The 17218-nt window shown below is 54.6% G+C and overlaps 1 protein-coding gene across 2 annotated transcripts in view; it reads left to right on the forward strand.

Moving 5' to 3' along the window:
• ST8SIA5 (ST8 alpha-N-acetyl-neuraminide alpha-2,8-sialyltransferase 5) overlaps nt 1-12140 on the forward strand; it is a 50950-nt gene extending 38810 nt beyond the window's left edge. For both annotated transcript variants that reach the window (XM_032859474.1, XM_032859475.1), the window contains 5 exons: nt 2113-2199; nt 5789-5933; nt 9513-9625; nt 10396-10488; nt 11652-12140. In XM_032859474.1, the coding sequence (XP_032715365.1) occupies nt 2113-2199; nt 5789-5933; nt 9513-9625; nt 10396-10488; nt 11652-12120 (907 nt within the window). In that variant the 3' untranslated portion in view covers nt 12121-12140. The remainder of the gene's footprint in view (nt 1-2112; nt 2200-5788; nt 5934-9512; nt 9626-10395; nt 10489-11651) is intronic.
• Nucleotides 12141-17218: the final 5078 nt, after the last annotated feature.

Below are 17218 nucleotides of genomic sequence, written 5' to 3' on the forward strand. Positions count from 1 at the left end.
AGACCCGTGGGGCGGCAGGCAGCTCACCCTTTCTCCTTCCCAAAGCCTCCAGCAACCACCATTCTACTCCCTGTTTCTCGGAGATCGACTGCGTAGATGCTCCACGGGCGGACTCATGCCATGTACATCGTTCTGTGACTGCCTTATTGCATGCGGCACGAGGTCTGCTGCCTTCATCCAGCTTGTCACCTATGGCAGATTTCCTGCCTGTGAAAGGCTGAAGAATATTCCGTTGTGTGTCCATAGCACGTTCTTTTTACACATAGCGGGGCATTCAGCTGGTTTCCATTCCCTGCTTACTACCAAGTAGTCCCACCGTGAATAGGGAGCATACTGAGCTCTTTCCCATCCTGACAGCAAGTCCTATGGATATAGACACAGACGTGGAGCTGATGGGTCATATGGTAGCTCTATTTTTAATTTTTGGAGGAACCTCCATGCTGCCTCCTGTGCTGGCTGTACCGGTATGCGTTCCCACCAACACTGTCCCAGGCTTCCCTTTTCTCCACGTCCCTGCCAGCGCTGGCGATCTTTTTTTGTTTTCTCGCTGTTAGCCATCCTAACAGGTGTGAGGGGATGGCTCGTTGCGCTTTCAATTTGCCTTTCCCTGATGATGAGTGATATTGAACGCCTTCTCATGTGCCTATTGGCCGTCTGGATGTCTTCTTTGGAAAAATGTCTGTTGAAGTCTTCTGCCCATCTTAAAATCGGTTTATTTGGTTTTCTGTTATTGAATTGTAAGAGCCCCTTATCTATTTTGGATTTTAGCCCCATATCAGATACATGGTCTGCAAATACTTTCTGCCATTCTTTACGTTGACTTTTTGCTCTGCTGTGGTCCTTTGCTGGAGTCTGACACAGTCCCACTTTTGTCTTTTGTGCTCTTGTTGTCATGTGCATACACACCTGTTTTCCATTTGCCTCCTTTCTAGGATTTAAATTCCATGGGAACAGGGAGCGGTTTTGTTCTCTGCTCTAGCCCCAGTTCCTGCCATATAGAGGAGTTCAACCAGTAATTACAGACTCTATTTGAACTCAGACTTATGGCTTCATTCGCCAATTTATTGATATGCTCAGTGCCTATGTCCCACACATCCGCTGTGTGCCTTACCACTGGATTTATGGGGGTGAACTCAGGCACCACCTCCTGCCCCTGTGGTATTTACTTTCTTGTGGGGAAGATCAGGAGTGGGTAGGAACGGGCTATGGGTTTTACAAAAGGGGAAATCGATGGCATGGTGAGTGAGCGTCATCAAGGTGGTGCTGTTTGACCATAAAAATAGCTTATCTGTCTCGGGGAATTTCTGTGCACACTTCCCATGCCTAGCCCTTTATTGCATCACTTTATTTAATAATCTTAACAAATCTGGGACTGTGAGTGATAATCTATTATGTTTATTATAAAGATGAAGCTCTGAGAGGTCAATTACCTGTCTGAGGTCCCTGAGGAATCTGAACTTGGTCTGGGGCCCAGCTCCTTTTCTGGTTCCGAAATCCATGCACTTGGCTGCTCTCCTGTATGACTCTCTTGCAGTCACCTTTCTCCGCACCAGTCATGTGTGCGTTGCATCTGTAGGGGGAGGTTTGCCCTCCCCCTACAGATACAAACAGTTGGGGAGCAACTGTTTCCTCTCCAGCTAAACACAGGGGACCTAGCTCTGCAGAATGAGCCTGGTTTTTACTTTACACCGAAGTGAGTATTTGCTGTTTTGTGAATCAAAGACCTCTTCGGGCAGCCAATGAAAGCTTCAGATTCTCCCCCAAGAGAGCACATGGGCAGACAGACTGGGGATTTTGTCTATAATTCGGAGCGTTCCTGAGTTTCCCTAAGACTGGCGGCTCCGTGGACGACGTTGATGTTGAGGCTGCCGGCTTGGGATTGGCCGGTTTGCAGGTGGCAGGCAGGCTTGCGGGAGAGCAGTTGGCTCTGTCTAGGAATGAGCAGGACCCCAGACGCCGGGGCATCCACCATACCCCAAATAAGAAAATACAGCTCATGTAAAGGTCCACACCAGGATTCGGCACCTGGGAAGCAGGAAGGGAGGCTTGGGAATGCCGACGCTCTGCCCAGCTTGGCCCTTATTTGTGCTCTTCTGTCCTCCACTCCCCAAGGGTGAAGCAGTCGGAGCTGTTCGACAGATGGAAGAGCCTGCAGATGTGCAGATGGGCGATGAACATCTCGGAAGCCAACCAGTTCAAGTACCTGTGATTTGTCTGCCCTTCCCAGCCCTTCCGCGGGTGCCATCCTCCTTCTGCTGCCCCATCTCGCAGGGCCCCACCCCGGGCTCATCTTCCCCAGAGCTGGCCCTGGCTGGGCTTTGGGATCTGGGCCATGGGGAGGTTCTGACTCTGTGCCCAGGCTGAGGTGGGCACCTTGCTGGCTGCTGTCCCCCACATGACGGCCCTTGGGCCCCACATCAGCCTCGGAGCTGTTGTCTCCCGACAGCCCATCACAGAACCATGCTGGGCTCCCCAGCCCGAGGCCTGCTGCAGATTCATCTCTTTTCTAACTCAAAGCAATAGATTATCAGCTCCCAGAGAGGTGAGAGGCCTAGCTTAAGGTTCTCCTCTCTGGGGGAGCTAAGCAGCTGGCCGATGTCCACAAATTCCTTTTGATCGTAGGGTTCTCTCCTTCACTGAACTTCTGGGAGCTCATGGTATTGTTTCGGTGCAGACAGAGCTCAAGGAATGGAATTGGGGGGAGCTGAGGAATGTGGGCAGGAACCGGATGCGGGCAAGTCAGGCGGCAGTTCCCACGTACCCAGGAGCCATGCGCTCGTGGCCCACCTACCCGGGAGGCTTCGAGAAGCAAATGACACTCAGCATTTTGTCTTTAACTTAAAAGTCATTTGTTCCAGTTTGCCGCCGTTCCAGGCCCTGTCTAGAGCCAAGTTGTAGTTTTAAGTGGCACGTTTTTAGAAATGTGGATGTTTAACGTGGTAATCCCTGAAGAGCAGATGCCAGCAGCCACGCCCCAGAGGTCTCAATGAGACTGTGGGTTCCTGTCCGAGGCTGTGTAGGAGTTTGTGCTGACCCCTTCCCTCCCCCCACCCCCCTCATCATAAAAGTCAAACATGAACTTCAGCCCAGTGCTGGGAGGACGGAATGGGTCCAAGACCTGTGCGGCAGGTGCCCCCAAATCTGCCACTTAGCAAGGAGTGCCCCGGTGGGCACTGCACTGGCCAGGCAGCTCATCAACACCCTGCCTAGAGGAGGTCAGGGAGATGTGAAAGGGTGTCTTCTTGGCTGAGAGCTGAGAGCAGCACGGAAGACTCCTTGGTGGGATCCTCATGTCTAAGGAAATAATGAAACAACAGGAAGATGATTGACAGGAGAAAAACAAGGATCCCTTCGGCAGGGATCAGTCGGCAGGATCCCGGGGAGAGGCTCCAGGGGAGCCCACACCCTTCTGGGGGTGGGTGTGGGGAAGTAGTTTCAGGTGTGGGGAAGGGAGAGGCCATCAGGCCTTGCTAGGCTCTAAATGGAAAAACTTCAAGGCCGGTAGGTTGCCTCCCTTTGCTCTTGTCACAAGCTCATTGAACCATGATGCGATTCTTCACTTAGACTTGTAAGAGCCTAGCACAGTGAAATGCGCAGCGTGGGAGGGGTGTGCTAGAAGATGGACATGAGCTTTCCAGTTGTAGGAGAGGGGTCCTGTAACTGAGGCCTTCCTCTACCCTACTGCCTACAAATAGACGCATTGGCCTTCTGGTTTATATATCAGTCACTTGTGAGCTTGGTTAATGGGAGTCAGTCTCCCCCTCCCTTCCCCCTCAGTGAAGTACTCTCCAGCAGGCTGACAAGACTTAGTTTCTGGACCAGCAAAGCTAAATACTGACCCATGGCCTCTGCCTGGCCAGGCATCTGGCCCCCAGTCTGGGAGGCCTTAGTCACATTCTGAAACTCAACACTGCACAGGAAATACTTCTGTCTGTGACCAGCAGCCAGCTGAGCTCACCAGTGAAATCCTTGCAAGAGAGAAAGTCATAAAAAATAATTTTATAACCTTCCTGGCTTTGGCAACCTACAATCACAGAATTACAGGGGTCAGAGGCGGAAGGGCCAAGGCTGAATTCTTTTTTTTTTTTTTTTAAGATTTTATTTATTATTTGACAGAGAAAGACACAGAGAGGGAACACAAGCAGGAGGAGTGAAAGAGGGAGAAGCAGGTTCCCCACTGAGCAGGAAACCCAGTGCAGGGCTCGATCCCAGGACCCTGGGATCATGAGCTGAGCCAAAGACAGACGCTTAACGACTAAGTCACCCAGGTGCCCCACAAGGCTGTATTCTATAGATAAGGAAGCTGAGGTCCAGTCTGGGGAAGACCCCTGCCCCAGTCCCCACTGCTGGTGGGAGCAGAGCAGAAACTAGAACCCAAGCCTCTTGACAGCAGCGTAGAAACCCCATGTTTCCATCCCAGACCTTGAGGAGAAGCTTCCAGAAAGCTCTTCCTCAAACATTGTTGGTGGTCATCATCCTGGCTCCTTGGGGAAGGTGTCCCATCCCTCCTGGGGCCACCTAGGTGCTGCATGGGACCGTACCTGGAGCTAGTGCTGGGGGGAGGAGGCCAGTGTGGACACGGCACCTCACTGCTGCTTCCAGAGGAAATGGAGCCTTGTGGGTTCAAAGCCCCATGTGAGAGAGCAGCAGCTGGCCTGCCTCATTAGGTCTAGCCCTTGGGCAGCCAGTGGGGAGAGCTTTGGGTCCCCAGGGCAGGGGAGGGGAGGGCCCAGGGCTGGACCCCTCACCAGGCCTTGGAGAGTGAGTGACCAGGGGGAGCACTGGCTGCGGCCAGAGGGATGACAGATGACTCTACCCTCTCCGGCCAGGCCGGCTCCCAGGTTGGCCTCTGCAGCCACCTTCTCCCTAGGAGCCTTTATTTTTTTATTTTTTAGTTTTGTGACGCCTGCTTGCATCATCTGAGCTTTACGCCTTCTGTAGCTTGTTTGAGTGTTTTTTTTATGAGGGAAAGCCAGGGGGCTTTTATTTATTTATTTATTTATTTATTTATTATTTATTTTTAGAAACAGTGAACTCCTGAGAACCTGTTTTGGAAGTCAGTCAGACTCCTCTCTCCACAGGAAGTGGCCCAGCACCAGCCCACCAGCCCTCTGTCTGACCGCGCCCCCCACCCTCCTTCCTAAGACACTTTCTAAATGATTGAAATTGATCATTTTATCTTGGGTTTCTGCCCCCATGAGACGGGGTAAATGCCTTGTTTACAGTCTGATCGGGGCCAGGGACCCGAGGATGAACTCGGTGCCCCCAGATTTCCATCGAGGCTAGAGAAACAGCATTTCCAGCGAGTAGCAGAATGCCCAGTGGACCTTGACGAGCGCCTGAGTGAGACGTGACTAGCTCAGGGTTGGCCAGCAGCTGGCTGTCCACACTCGTGTGACTAACACCAGACAGGGTCCACTGGCAGGGTCCCCGCCATCAAGGGGCTTTGGTTCGGGTGGGGAGAGAGACTGTAGGTGGTGAAGTGGGTGGTATCTGGTCTGTGCTCCAGGTCTTCAGAGGCTGGTGAGGTCGGTGGGGTGGGCAGCCGGGAGCTCTCAGGGAGCAAGGCCAGCGTGAGGAGAGGAGGAAAGGCCCAGGCATTGGGAGGTGTGTCGAAGGCGGGGGAACAGCGTGAGCAGAGGTGTGGGGAGGGGGGTGAGTGCGGGAAGGTGTGGGTGGGGGCTTCCTGGCCATCTTAAGGGGCCTCAATTCCATGACCCCCTGTTTTCCAGAGGCTTGGCTCTGCCCCGTGTCACCTGTCTCTCCCGCTCTGTCTCCTGCCTGGCAGGTCCACTCTGTCCAGGTGCTGCAATGCGCCCTCCTTCCTCTTCACCACCCAGAAGAACACTCCCCTGGGGACAAAGCTCAAGTACGAAGTGGACACCAGCGGCATCTACCACATCAACCAGGAGATCTTCCGCATGTTTCCCAAGGTGCCGCTTTGGGCAGGGCCGCCTGGGGGCAAAGGGGCGACTCCACACGGCCCTAAGTGGCTCTGCCCACGGGGTATGGCATCCATCTGCTGGGCCCTCCGCACCCACTGTCCTGGCTCTGGTGGGCTCGGTAGACCATCTGAGCATGGTGAATGCCAACCAGCTACTCTTTGAGTGACTCAGGCAGGAGAGTGCTTATCAAATTTTGGTTATTGCCTTGCTTGCCAAGGACAGCCTGAAGCTATCTGGGAGGGTAATTAAGCATTTGTCCCCCATGAGAGGCAGAAGCAGGAGCAAAAACGTTCATGCAAAGGTTGTGTGCCCAAGAAATCACAGACCAGTAGAAAGCAAAGCAAGAAAGACTGATCTCATGTTGGCTGACCTTGGGCACTTATAATGTCTTCCAAGGTCTCAGTCTCCCTGTCCCTGGGCTAGGAACAGGTGTGGCAGAAAAGCTCACTTAAACAAGGTAGATGTTAATTGTTCTCCTTTCCATAAAAGAAATCTGGATGTAGGCTGTTCTTCAAAGCTAGGACAGTGACTCCCTGGTCAGGGGGGGGACCCCAGCATAAGTGATCCCCCTACATGAAAGGAATGCGTCACTGAAGGCTCAACATAGGCACTCCGTTGGGGCCTGACCATGCCTCAGACTCTCCGAGCAGGGGCCCTGTAACCTGCATTTTCAGTTCATGCTGATGGTTACCCTCTGAAGAGGAGCAAGATTTTGCTGGATGTCTATATAAGCACCTCCTGGAGAGGGCTGGGTCCAGAGCAGGACTTAGTGGGTCCAGAGTGTAGACGTGCTGAATGGGGGCATGTTCAGGTCTTTCCAGATGGAATCTGAGGGTCTGGGCTGCCCTGCTTCCACAGAAGGGCTCATGAAACACAGCCAGGGCTCCCTGCGTTCTGGTGCACAGATAACATTGGGCCTTGTGGGGGCAGCGGTGGTGGGGGAGTTGGAGGAGGGGACATGTCACACAGACTCTCCCCCATCACAGCGCTGGAGGATGATGGATACAAGCCACCTTTACGAGGTGGGTCTTGCAAGGCCCGGGACAGGAGGCGGGGGACAGCAGGTGGATTTGTTTCTCCTGCGGGTGGTTCCAGTGGGTGACACCCAGCTCGGTTATGACATACGGGTCCACGGAGGGCCATGGGTTTGGACTGCCGAGTCCCGGGGAATTAGAGCAGGGCTGCCAAACGTTCTCTGGAAAGGGCCAGAGAGTAAACATTTTAAGCGTCGCTGGCCATATGTTCTCTGTCACCACTGTTCTTTATGGCAGCAGCACAAAGCCCCCACAGACCTTCGTAAGCCAACGAGCATGGCTGGGCTCCAGGAACACTCTAGCTCCTATTAGGCACTGAAATGGCAACTTCATCTAATTTTTACATGTCCCAAATCTTCTTGTTTTGATTCCCCCCCCCCAACCACTTACAAAGATAAAATCCACGCTTAGCTTGCGGGGTATACAGAAACAGGCAGGTCTGACGTGGCCCACCGGCCATAATGAGCCCCGCTCCCTCCCCGATTCAGAGCCTGTGATATACAAGTATTGCCTCAGGGTAAGTCTTTCTTTGGGTTTGTATAAAATACAGCTTCTCGGGCTCCTACCCCCCACCCTGGGGATTCTGATTCCATGGTTCTGGGATGGAGCCCAGGAATTTCTATTTTCAGAAAGTATTCCAGGTTGTTTTTGATGTACAGAAGTTTGGGAAGCACTGGCATAGAACATAAAGGTCTCTATCTCTCCAAAGATAACTTTGGTTTTTTCCTTTCCCTGGTAGAAATCAAACAGTGCAGTTTTCCCCACTGGCTCTGAGATACCCTTGATCCCCCTCTTGGCTTCTGGGCCCGTCCCTCCAGGGTAAATGGGCCTGGCGGGAAAGCTTCCTATAGATGGATGCAGCCTCTCCTGCAGACCTAGACTCCTTCCTGGTCCACTGTGGTGTGATTTTCCATGACCCCACCTGACAGCGGGCCCCACCGGAAGCCCAAGGTGCCACTAGACTGCTGTTGTTCAGGGCTGGCCAGCTGCGAGTGTGCTAGGAGGGGAGATGCCCTGTAGGCTCCTGGGCAGGGGGGAGCTTTGGGGCTTCGTGACAGTGATAGGAGCCTGGTCCCCATGCAGAGAGACCTCTGGGTCAAGCACCGCACTGGGCAGGCTTTTCATTTACACCAGTGGTTTTTAACCGTGGGGGACCCTTGGCAGTGTTTGGAGACAGTTTGTTTGTCAAGATGGGGAGATACCCTTGACCTCTACTGGGGAGAGGCCAGGGTTGCTGCTAAACATTCTGCAGCTCCAGGTCAGTCCCCCACAACGAGGAATGATCTGGTTCCAAATGTCAACAAGCACCAAGTTGAGACACTCTGCTGTACACCATCACATTGAAAAGCGTGACACTTGCGTGTTATTATCCGAATTTTCAGATGGAAAATCTGAGTTCCTGAGAACTCAGAACACTTGTCCATAGCTCCTTCCTCTCATGCTGGGGCAAAACCAGGGCTGGCCTTGGGGCTTTTGCCTCAGGTACCCAATCCTGGCTGGCCCTAGACTTTCCTGGTTTGACCCAAGCGAATTCCTGTATTGCATGCAAAGCTCCCTGGTCGTGGGCAAGCTGGGGTGGTTGGTCACCCTACCCTTGACTCTGGCTCTGTGCTTCTGTCTGTGCCATGTGTGTGGCTGCTGGGCTCCGTCTGCCTCCGGTTGCCCAGGAGGGGGTTATGACCTAGAGCAGGTACGTGATAGAACCAGGACACTTTACTGTCAGGCCAGCCAACATTTGCTTTTTCCTGCCAACTTGTCTGTGGTCCCCTGGAGGGTGTGTCCATGGAGCCTTTGTGGGCAGCCAGAGCCCAGACCAAAGTAACCCCAGCAGTCAGGGCATGACAAGGTCTAATTGCTGTGAGATCGTTACTCCCAGGGCTCCTGAGAGTGCCACTGTCACTCAGGGTGAGACCCAGGCTCTCCCGCACTCAGAGCCCTTTCTCTGCCGAGCTTTGAGGTGTTCTAGGCCCTTACTGCTTCCCGGTGGTGGCCTTGCTTCCTCAGCCGTTAGTCTCTAGTCCCACTGCTGCCAAGTCCCAGCATCTGTCCCGGTCTCTTTGTGTCCCAGGCTTGCGTCCTCCCTGTATACCTGGCCCTGAGCTGAAAGGGGTGAGGGTCGGGTTTAGGCCCCTGTCCCTGTCTCTGCTGCGGTCATCCCCCAGCAACATCTGCATAAGCCAATAAAATATGCATCCGGGAAGTCCTACAGAAGATGAACTTCCAAACATTGGGAAAACCAAAAGCAAGCAGGACTGGCCATCACCTGTACTTTCCTTCGGGAAACCTGAGGCATCCCAGGGCTGGTTGAAAAGGCAGTGGAGACCTGGCTTCTCCTCCACCTTATTTGTAATTGCCAGGGGGCCTGGGAACAAGTGTCCTGACCTCTCTTCTCATCTGCAAAGTGCAATAACCACTTTCCCCCCATAGTCGCTGCCAGGCTGGCTGGGCACACGGCCGTGGGTACAGGGGTGAGGGCAGTGGGAGAAGGCAGGCAGGGAGTCGCCTCTGACAGCTGTGCACCTGTCTCCCCCAGGACATGCCCTACTATCGGTCCCAGTTTAAGAAGTGTGCAGTGGTGGGCAATGGGGGGATCCTGAAGAACAGCCGCTGTGGGAGGGAGATCAACAGCGCTGACTTTGTCTTCCGGTAAGAGAATTGCCCTGGCTCTGCACCTGCTACCCGCTTGGTGCTCCCACTCCCTGCTCTTTCCTCTGTTGGCGCCCAGCCCCGTGCCCTCGTGCTGTCCTTCAGCTGATGGGTCCCCGCTCCCCATCCCTGCACACCTTTACACTCTACCTTCCCCAGCCCTGTCGCTCAGAGCCAGTGGCTGAAACTCAGGGCCTCAGTCTCCATATCTGCAGAATGGGAGGTGCCTGAAGAGCCTGGCAGGTGTGAGGACACTGAACACTCGCGGGGGCTGGGCAGATCTGCTGGAGAGGCCATCTGGGTGGCCACCTCCCCGGCTGAGTTCTACTCTTCCAAAAGCAGTGCTTGGGACCTGTGCAGCCTTGTGGCTGACACCAGTGTTGGCTTTGCCCTGGCTTTAAGCTGGAGACTGGTCCTTGTATTTTCTCCTTCCTTAGCTGGAGCCCCCTCATCTCTGTGGTGATCCTCACTTCGGGATCAAGAAGATGGGTTGAAAATAAAGCTTAAAGCAAAGGGATTGGGGTTGAGGCTCTAGTCTCACGGGTCAGGGATCCATAATCACTGTGCCATTCAGAGTGGGAGGGGAAGGAGTTGAACTTGCCCCTCTATGCGCAGGCTTCCAAGATTCCAGCGTGCTGGCTGCCTGGGCACTGCTCTGCCCATGGGAGTACCATCTTGCCTTCCCCACGCCCTTGCACTGCCCGCGCTCCGGCTCCCTCTGGGAGGAGTGAGTGAGCGTATACAGCCAGGCTGCCTTGTGTCTTCTGCAGGTGCAACCTTCCCCCCATCTCGGAGAAGTACACCATGGATGTGGGCGTGAAGACGGACGTGGTCACTGTGAACCCCAGCATCATCACAGAGAGGTCAGTGAGCCTCCGCCAGACTCCTGCTGCCCAGTAAAGTAGCTGTGAGCCATGACCACTGGGCATGTGACATCCAGATGGGCAGGTGCTGTCTGTAGCAGGAGACACACACCTGATTCCAAAGGCTTACCATGCAAAAGATGATGGGCCACAGTTCCTCAATTGTTTATATTGATTTCATGTTGAAATAGTAGTATTTTGGGTCTATCGCGTTAAAGAAAACATTGCAAGCATTCAATAGGATATGACAAAAATTAATTCATCCATGTCTTTCTGCTTATTTAAATGTGATCCTTAGAACATTGAAAATTCCATATGTGGCCTATATTATATTTCCCCCTGGACAGCACTGGTCCAGACAGGCTTCACCTAGAAGAGCCGTAAAGCTTTCCAGCGTGTGATGGGGGCAGGAAGCTTCCTAAGCTGGTGTGTCCAGGCGGCTCTGGGGAGAAGACTCAGGCAAAGATCTCAGCCCCCACCGAGTGCCCCTCCTGGGCTCTGTCTTTGTGGGAGGCCTGGGGGAAGGGGGTTAAGGGGTTAAAACTCCAGCAGGGACACAGTCCTACCTTCCATGTCAGGCTAGGAGCAAGAAGGGGGACAGCCAGAGACCAGAGGATGAGGAGCTGGTAAATCGGGTCAGATGCCCAAGGTCACTTACAGAGTCAGCAATGTGAGGGAGCACTGGAGAGGAGGGAGATGAGCCCACGGGAGGACACTTTAAGGTGAAGGAGGAGGTGAGGGAGGGGCTTTGGGGGAGGAGGGAAGGAGGCAAGGAGGCGGCAGGCAGACTTTTCCCCTAAACTTCATTGGGGACCTTGGGAAAGAAAGTACAGGCGAATGGCCCAAGGACGCCAGGAGTAGCCTCCACTTCCTCACTCCTTCCCCCCCCCCCAGGCCACCCTGGGACTCCCTCATCCCTGGGGGGTGAAGCACAGCTGTCCTGCACTGCTGTCTCTCTGGGTCCACTTACACAAAATAGCCCTCCCCGAGAAAGGCAGGGCGTTCATCTTCCGGGGTGAAGGAAATGATGGGGAATAGCAGGGTGCGCTTGAGTCCCCGCGGCCTCCCAAGAGGTCCTGGGGTGCCGGGTGGGGGCAGTGGGGTCTCCGGAGGGCACAGGCCTGGGGAGTGGGCTGCCGACCTCTTGCTCTGGCCCCGCCCAGGTTCCACAAGCTGGAGAAGTGGCGGCGGCCCTTCTACCGGGTGTTGCAGGTGTACGAGAACGCATCGGTGCTGCTGCCCGCCTTCTACAACACGCGCAACACCGACGTGTCCATCCGCGTCAAGTACGTGCTGGACGACTTCGAGTCGCCGCAGGCCGTGTACTACTTCCACCCGCAGTACCTGGTCAACGTGTCGCGCTACTGGCTTAGCCTGGGGGTGCGCGCCAAGCGCATCAGCACCGGCCTCATCCTGGCCACGGCCGCCCTTGAGCTCTGCGAGGAGGTGCACCTGTTCGGCTTCTGGGCCTTCCCCATGAACCCCTCGGGCCTCTACATCACCCACCACTACTATGACAATGTCAAGCCCCGCCCCGGCTTCCACGCCATGCCCTCCGAGATCTTCAACTTCCTGCACCTGCACAGCCGAGGCATCCTGCGCGTGCACACGGGCACCTGCAACTGCTGCTGAGGGCTGTGCGGGTCGGCCGGCCGGCCGGCCGGCCACCCGGCGAGGAGAAGCACGCACCTCCTTTCCCTTCTGCGCCAGTGCTACTGGGGGCGCCTGGCGGTCAGGCGGTCACTACCTCCGGCATTCAACTTCCTGCGTGGGTGGTGTGGACCCGGAGGCAGGGCTGGGGGTTCCCCCCATGAAGCAGAGCTGGCTGCGTGCTAAGCTCTCTGGCCTTGGCCTGGGGGACCGTGTCCCTACCCTGCCCACGGGGAGCGTGCTGCCGAGCCACACCCTGAGATGGGGGGCCTGGGGGATTGCAAGTGAATAAAGCACATTTGCACTCAATTTTTGCATTCGGGAGAGCACACACTGCAGTGGCCTTGTCGCAGCTAAAGGAAGGCCCCCCAGGACTGAAACGAGGGAGACTGGACACGGGAGCACCGTCAAGATTTAACTCACTTTTGGCTTCCAGGGTTTTATCCTACAGCCTCAGCCGCGAACTGCTACCTAGAATCTCAGAGCTTACAGATGAACCCAGCAGCCAGACCTTCCCGTGAAGATAGAGTGGCACAGGGAGGTCCAGCATCTTAACCACAGTCACTCCAATGGATTGGAGTCCCTCAAGCGACACCGTGAGATCTAACGCAAGCCCCATGTCTTAGCATCTCTGCTGCGACACCATGAGCTGGGAGCCATGCTCTTTCACACACGTCCTCAGGCGCACACACAGTCTCGGCCCCTCCCCGTCCCATCCTGTGTGCGATCTTCCCGTGAGAAGGACCAGCCATTTGCACGAAGGTCTTCAAACCAATGGTATTGACTCAACCCATGCTTCTCAATCTGCTTCCTCTCCAGTCTCCTTATTTTCAGCTCCGTTTTAACCAGGAGTTATTTATAAGATCCCTTCCTCTTTCTGCTCCGGAATCCTGCGGAATCCTGCTATGTTGTGTTCCTGGCCTGGAACTGTAGGCTCCGGGCTGGAAAGCACAGAGCGGAACCGATGAGCTTTGCAGATGGAAGTGCGTCATGGCCTCTGACACCAGCATCACTGAGGGTCCCACAGGGAAGGCAGGACTTCCAAATCACACAGCCTGGCCTTCGCACACATGGACCCACAGAAACTGTGCTTTGGGAGGTCAACTGGGCCTGGGCCGAAAGGGGTTAACATGGCATTTCACTTGTGAAGTTCATTCCCTTTGCTTTCCCCATGGTGTTTCCACCATCAGTGTGGTCCCACCTAGGAGACACCCCTGGTGACTTGCTTTAGGACCTAGCTTCGTGGACTCGTGCAATGTTAGTTCTGGAAGGACTTTAGGCCCCTTCCTCCCACTCTCCCCTCCCTCCTTTTTCCAGAAGCCTATTTTGCTTGGGTCTGGGGGTGGGCTTGGGAAGACAGAGTGACGAATAAAGGCAGAGTCACTTTCTTCTAGGGATGGCGGGCAGACCGTACACAGGTCCCAGCCCAGCCTGCTAGGTGCCCCAAGGAGGGCGGGGAGCTGCGAGGTCTCAGCAGGGAAGGAGACCTGCCATCTGATGACCGTCTTTTATAGGCAAAGCAGCAGGTCCTGCCAGTGAGAGACAGGGGCAAACGCGGGCTCAGCTCCGGGCTCCCGGTCCAGGGTCCTTGACAAAACCACTTCTGTTTCATGTTGGTGGGTGGCTATGGAGTGTACACTCCATGCACAACACTGTTCTAGATGGGACCTTCCACCTTCGTTCTGAGCCCTGGTCCTGACTTGGGTAGTCCTCACGCTACTTGTCTGTAGAGCAGGGAAGCAGCCAACAGGACAACATAGACCCTAGTGCACCATAAGCTGGGAAAAACCATGCGAGGGCAGTGGGTGACTAGGCTTTCTTGGGCTCTGCCTGTTCCTCCCAAGGAAGGTACTTCTGGGGAAGGTTCCAGTCAGCTGAGCTTTCCAGCCTCGCGTTTGTGGTTAATGGAGCCCCACTCTTGAGACCGTGGCATGTCAGGACTGTGAGGCTCCTAAAGACCATTTTGCCCCATTTAACGAAACAGGCCTAGAATGGGAATGTGGCCTGGGTCAAATTGTGTCTGGGGCTCTACTGAATGCTCGCTCTGGACACAGCCCCCTGGCTAACACTTCTGTTCCAGGGAGGGCCGTGTTGGGGGCAAGAGCTGTGGCAAATCAGGCATCAGGGTTCCCACTGCCTGAGGGTGCCACGGGTTGGCGTCTGCCCCAGCTGGGCCCTCGTAGGAGCTGGGGATGAAACGCCATGATCTACCCCACAGGGGAATCATGGTCTCATTTCTGTATGTGGGTCCTAGGGCAAGTCTCTTCTCTCCCCACAGATCTCTTTCCTCATCTCTGCAACTAGAGCCTTGGGAAAGATCCCTAGGGTCTTTACAACCTCTCATTTTTTTTGGGGGGGGGCTATTCCTTATATAGGGATCTGAGCCCCAAGTAGTATTTACTATTATAATAGCTAACATGTAGTGTGCTCCCATTCTGTGTCAGACCCAGCACGGAGCACTTTCTTTGCAATTATCTCCTGTGGTCCCAAGACCCCTTTAGGTAAGAAGGCTCCCATGGGACCAGTGAGGAGCGCCTGTGCTTAGCCGCTTCTCGGCCAGTGTCGCAAGGGCTGGAATGAGAGGGATCCTGGTGGAGGTGCCACTGCAGGGCAGTACTGGGCCCCGCTCTGGGGACAAATGCTCTGGGAGGCTGTCATGGGTCCAGGAGGTAGTCTCTGCTTGGAGATGTCCCCCACCACCATGCACCTTGGCGGCACTCACCCGCCCATGGTCCAGTGGGTGCCATCTGGGCACTGGAGGGAGGTGAGGTCGTCTCGGCATATTATAGGTGAGGAGAGCTGCCCAGAAAGAGTACCCGGTAAGTGACAGCATGTTGAGTGACTTGCCCAAGGCCCCATGGCCAGCCAGTGCCTCAGGTGGGACTCACCCAGTGTCCCGGCTTCTAGTCCATGCTGGTTCTCCTGCAGGCCATGTTTGTGGGGAAAACATTGTTTCCAACGGCTCACTGCTTCCTAGGCATTGACTCAGGAAGCCCCCACCGTGTTCCTTGCAGCCCCGACACCATCCCATGGCGCAGGGCAGACCACAGTTAAGTTCTTATTTGAGGGAAATCGATTCCCCACAAATAAAACAACCATCATGTCTTCTTTGTGCTCAACCCACTGCTCTGGGGTTGAGAGGCAGCAAAAACAAGTAAATGACTCAGTGCTTAGCCAAGCAGAAGGGAAGGTGGCTCAAGGTCAGAGGCAGCCTTGGAGGCTTCACAGTGCTGCTGAGGCAACTTTGCCCGCGAATCACTGGCTGCTGCAGAGAGCAGAGAGCCTGCGGGTCCTCCCCTCTGCCCAGTGGGGTAGGGGGCTGGGACGCACCGCCTGCCAGGTGAGGGAGAGCACAGGGCTGGTTTCAGCCAGGCCGTCAAGGAGGAATTACAGAGCACTCACCTTGTGCCAGGACATTGCCTTGGTGCCGGGGACCAGCGATCCCGTCCTAGTCCCTGCCCTCCTGGGGCCCAAGAGCCCACCCGCTACTCAGGAGCTGTGCTGGGAGCTGGCAAGTCTGGGCTCGGGGACAGTTATCAGGGGGAGAGGACAGGGCATGCCAGAGTTATTGCCAAAGCAGCAGCTGCTTCTCAGGTCTCATCCCTGACATTAACAAGGCAGGTGACAGGGATGGCCTCACTGTCCTTTCAAGTCCTCTCCTCCTTTGTTTCCTAACCAGCCACCCTCCCGTGATGTTCCTCCTGTCTTTGAATGCTCCTTCTCGGGCCCCTTTGTCAATTCGCCTTCTGTGAGGCTTCCTCAGGGCTCTCTTCTCTCAGCAGGAGCGCTCCTGCAGAAATCTCATCTCTTCACAGCCTGTCCGTCCTACCCCGGGGTCTCAGACCCCTCCCTGGCAGGCGGGCTCTCCCTCCGAGCCTTGGAAGCACGTTCACCACGGCCTCTGAGCCTGCACTTGTATCTCCAAACTCAAGGGGCATGTCCTCAAGGGGCATAGTTGAAAGGACAACCTGGCTCCAAGTTTGCCTCTTACCGCGTACCAGTGGGGTGACCTCGAGGGGGCTGCCGAAGTCCCTGGGGGCACTGATTCCTTCTCTGAGGGGCAAGGCCAGGAGACCAGCCTCTCTGGCTGTGCTGAGGGACAAGGGAAGTATGGTCAGGCGATGCCTAGCACAGAGCCTGGCATAGAATAGACACTCAGTGTGTGCAGCTTCTGCTGCCCCCAACACTTCCCCAATCCTCCCCCGGTGAACGGCTCCCCGCACTCACCCCACAAACCCGAGCCACCCTTGGCTCTTCCTTCTCTTTCACCTTCCACGTCAGCTCGACTGCTGGGGAGCCGCACCCCACCATGTCTGCCATCGAAGGGCTGCCACCAGGGGAGGGGGTCTGGCTGGAAATTCAGATGAGGGTCTTAGGTGAGAAAAGAGTGAAAGTCAAAATCTGACACGCAACCCAACTTCTGCACTTCCTATAAATATGAATATAAAATATAAGCTGCTACTACACTAGCCATCAAAAAAATAATTGGGAATCTGAAACATTTATGAAACCTGTTTTGGCCTTGACACTACCAGATTTCTTTTTCTTTCTATTTTTGATTGGGATAAAATACATAAGACATTGAATTTACCATTTTAGCCATTTTTAAGTGTGCAGTCCAGTGGTGGTAAGGACATCCACATTGTTGTGCGATGTGCGACCAGTCTCCAGAATACTTTTCAAGTCGCAGAAAAGACTCCGTACCCAACAAAGGACAACTCTCATTTCTCCTGCCCCAGCCCCTTGGCAACCATAGCTCTGCTTTCAATCTCTGTGAATTTGACTATTCTAGGTAGTTTGTATTAGTGGAATCATATGGTATCTGTCTTTTTGTGACTGGTTTATTTCATAGACAATCATTTAGGTCGGCACAAGCTGTTCTCAAATGACATTAACTGTTTTCAGTGTCCCTGTAATAGAATTCTGATCTTCCTTTTTGTCTGGAGCAGCTGTCCTGGGCCCTTGGTCGGTCTGTCCCTGCTTCTGATGATCTTGGTGCCTTTGCAGAGGCTCAGAGCAGACCTGGTCTGCTTTGCTGGTGGTCTCTGCTGTCCTGGCCAGACAGTGTCCTCAGAGGCAG

Source organism: Lontra canadensis, unplaced genomic scaffold, assembly GCF_010015895.1.
Source record: "Lontra canadensis isolate GAN:19392208 unplaced genomic scaffold, GSC_riverotter_1.0 scaffold17, whole genome shotgun sequence".
Lineage (NCBI taxonomy): Eukaryota > Metazoa > Chordata > Mammalia > Carnivora > Mustelidae > Lontra > Lontra canadensis.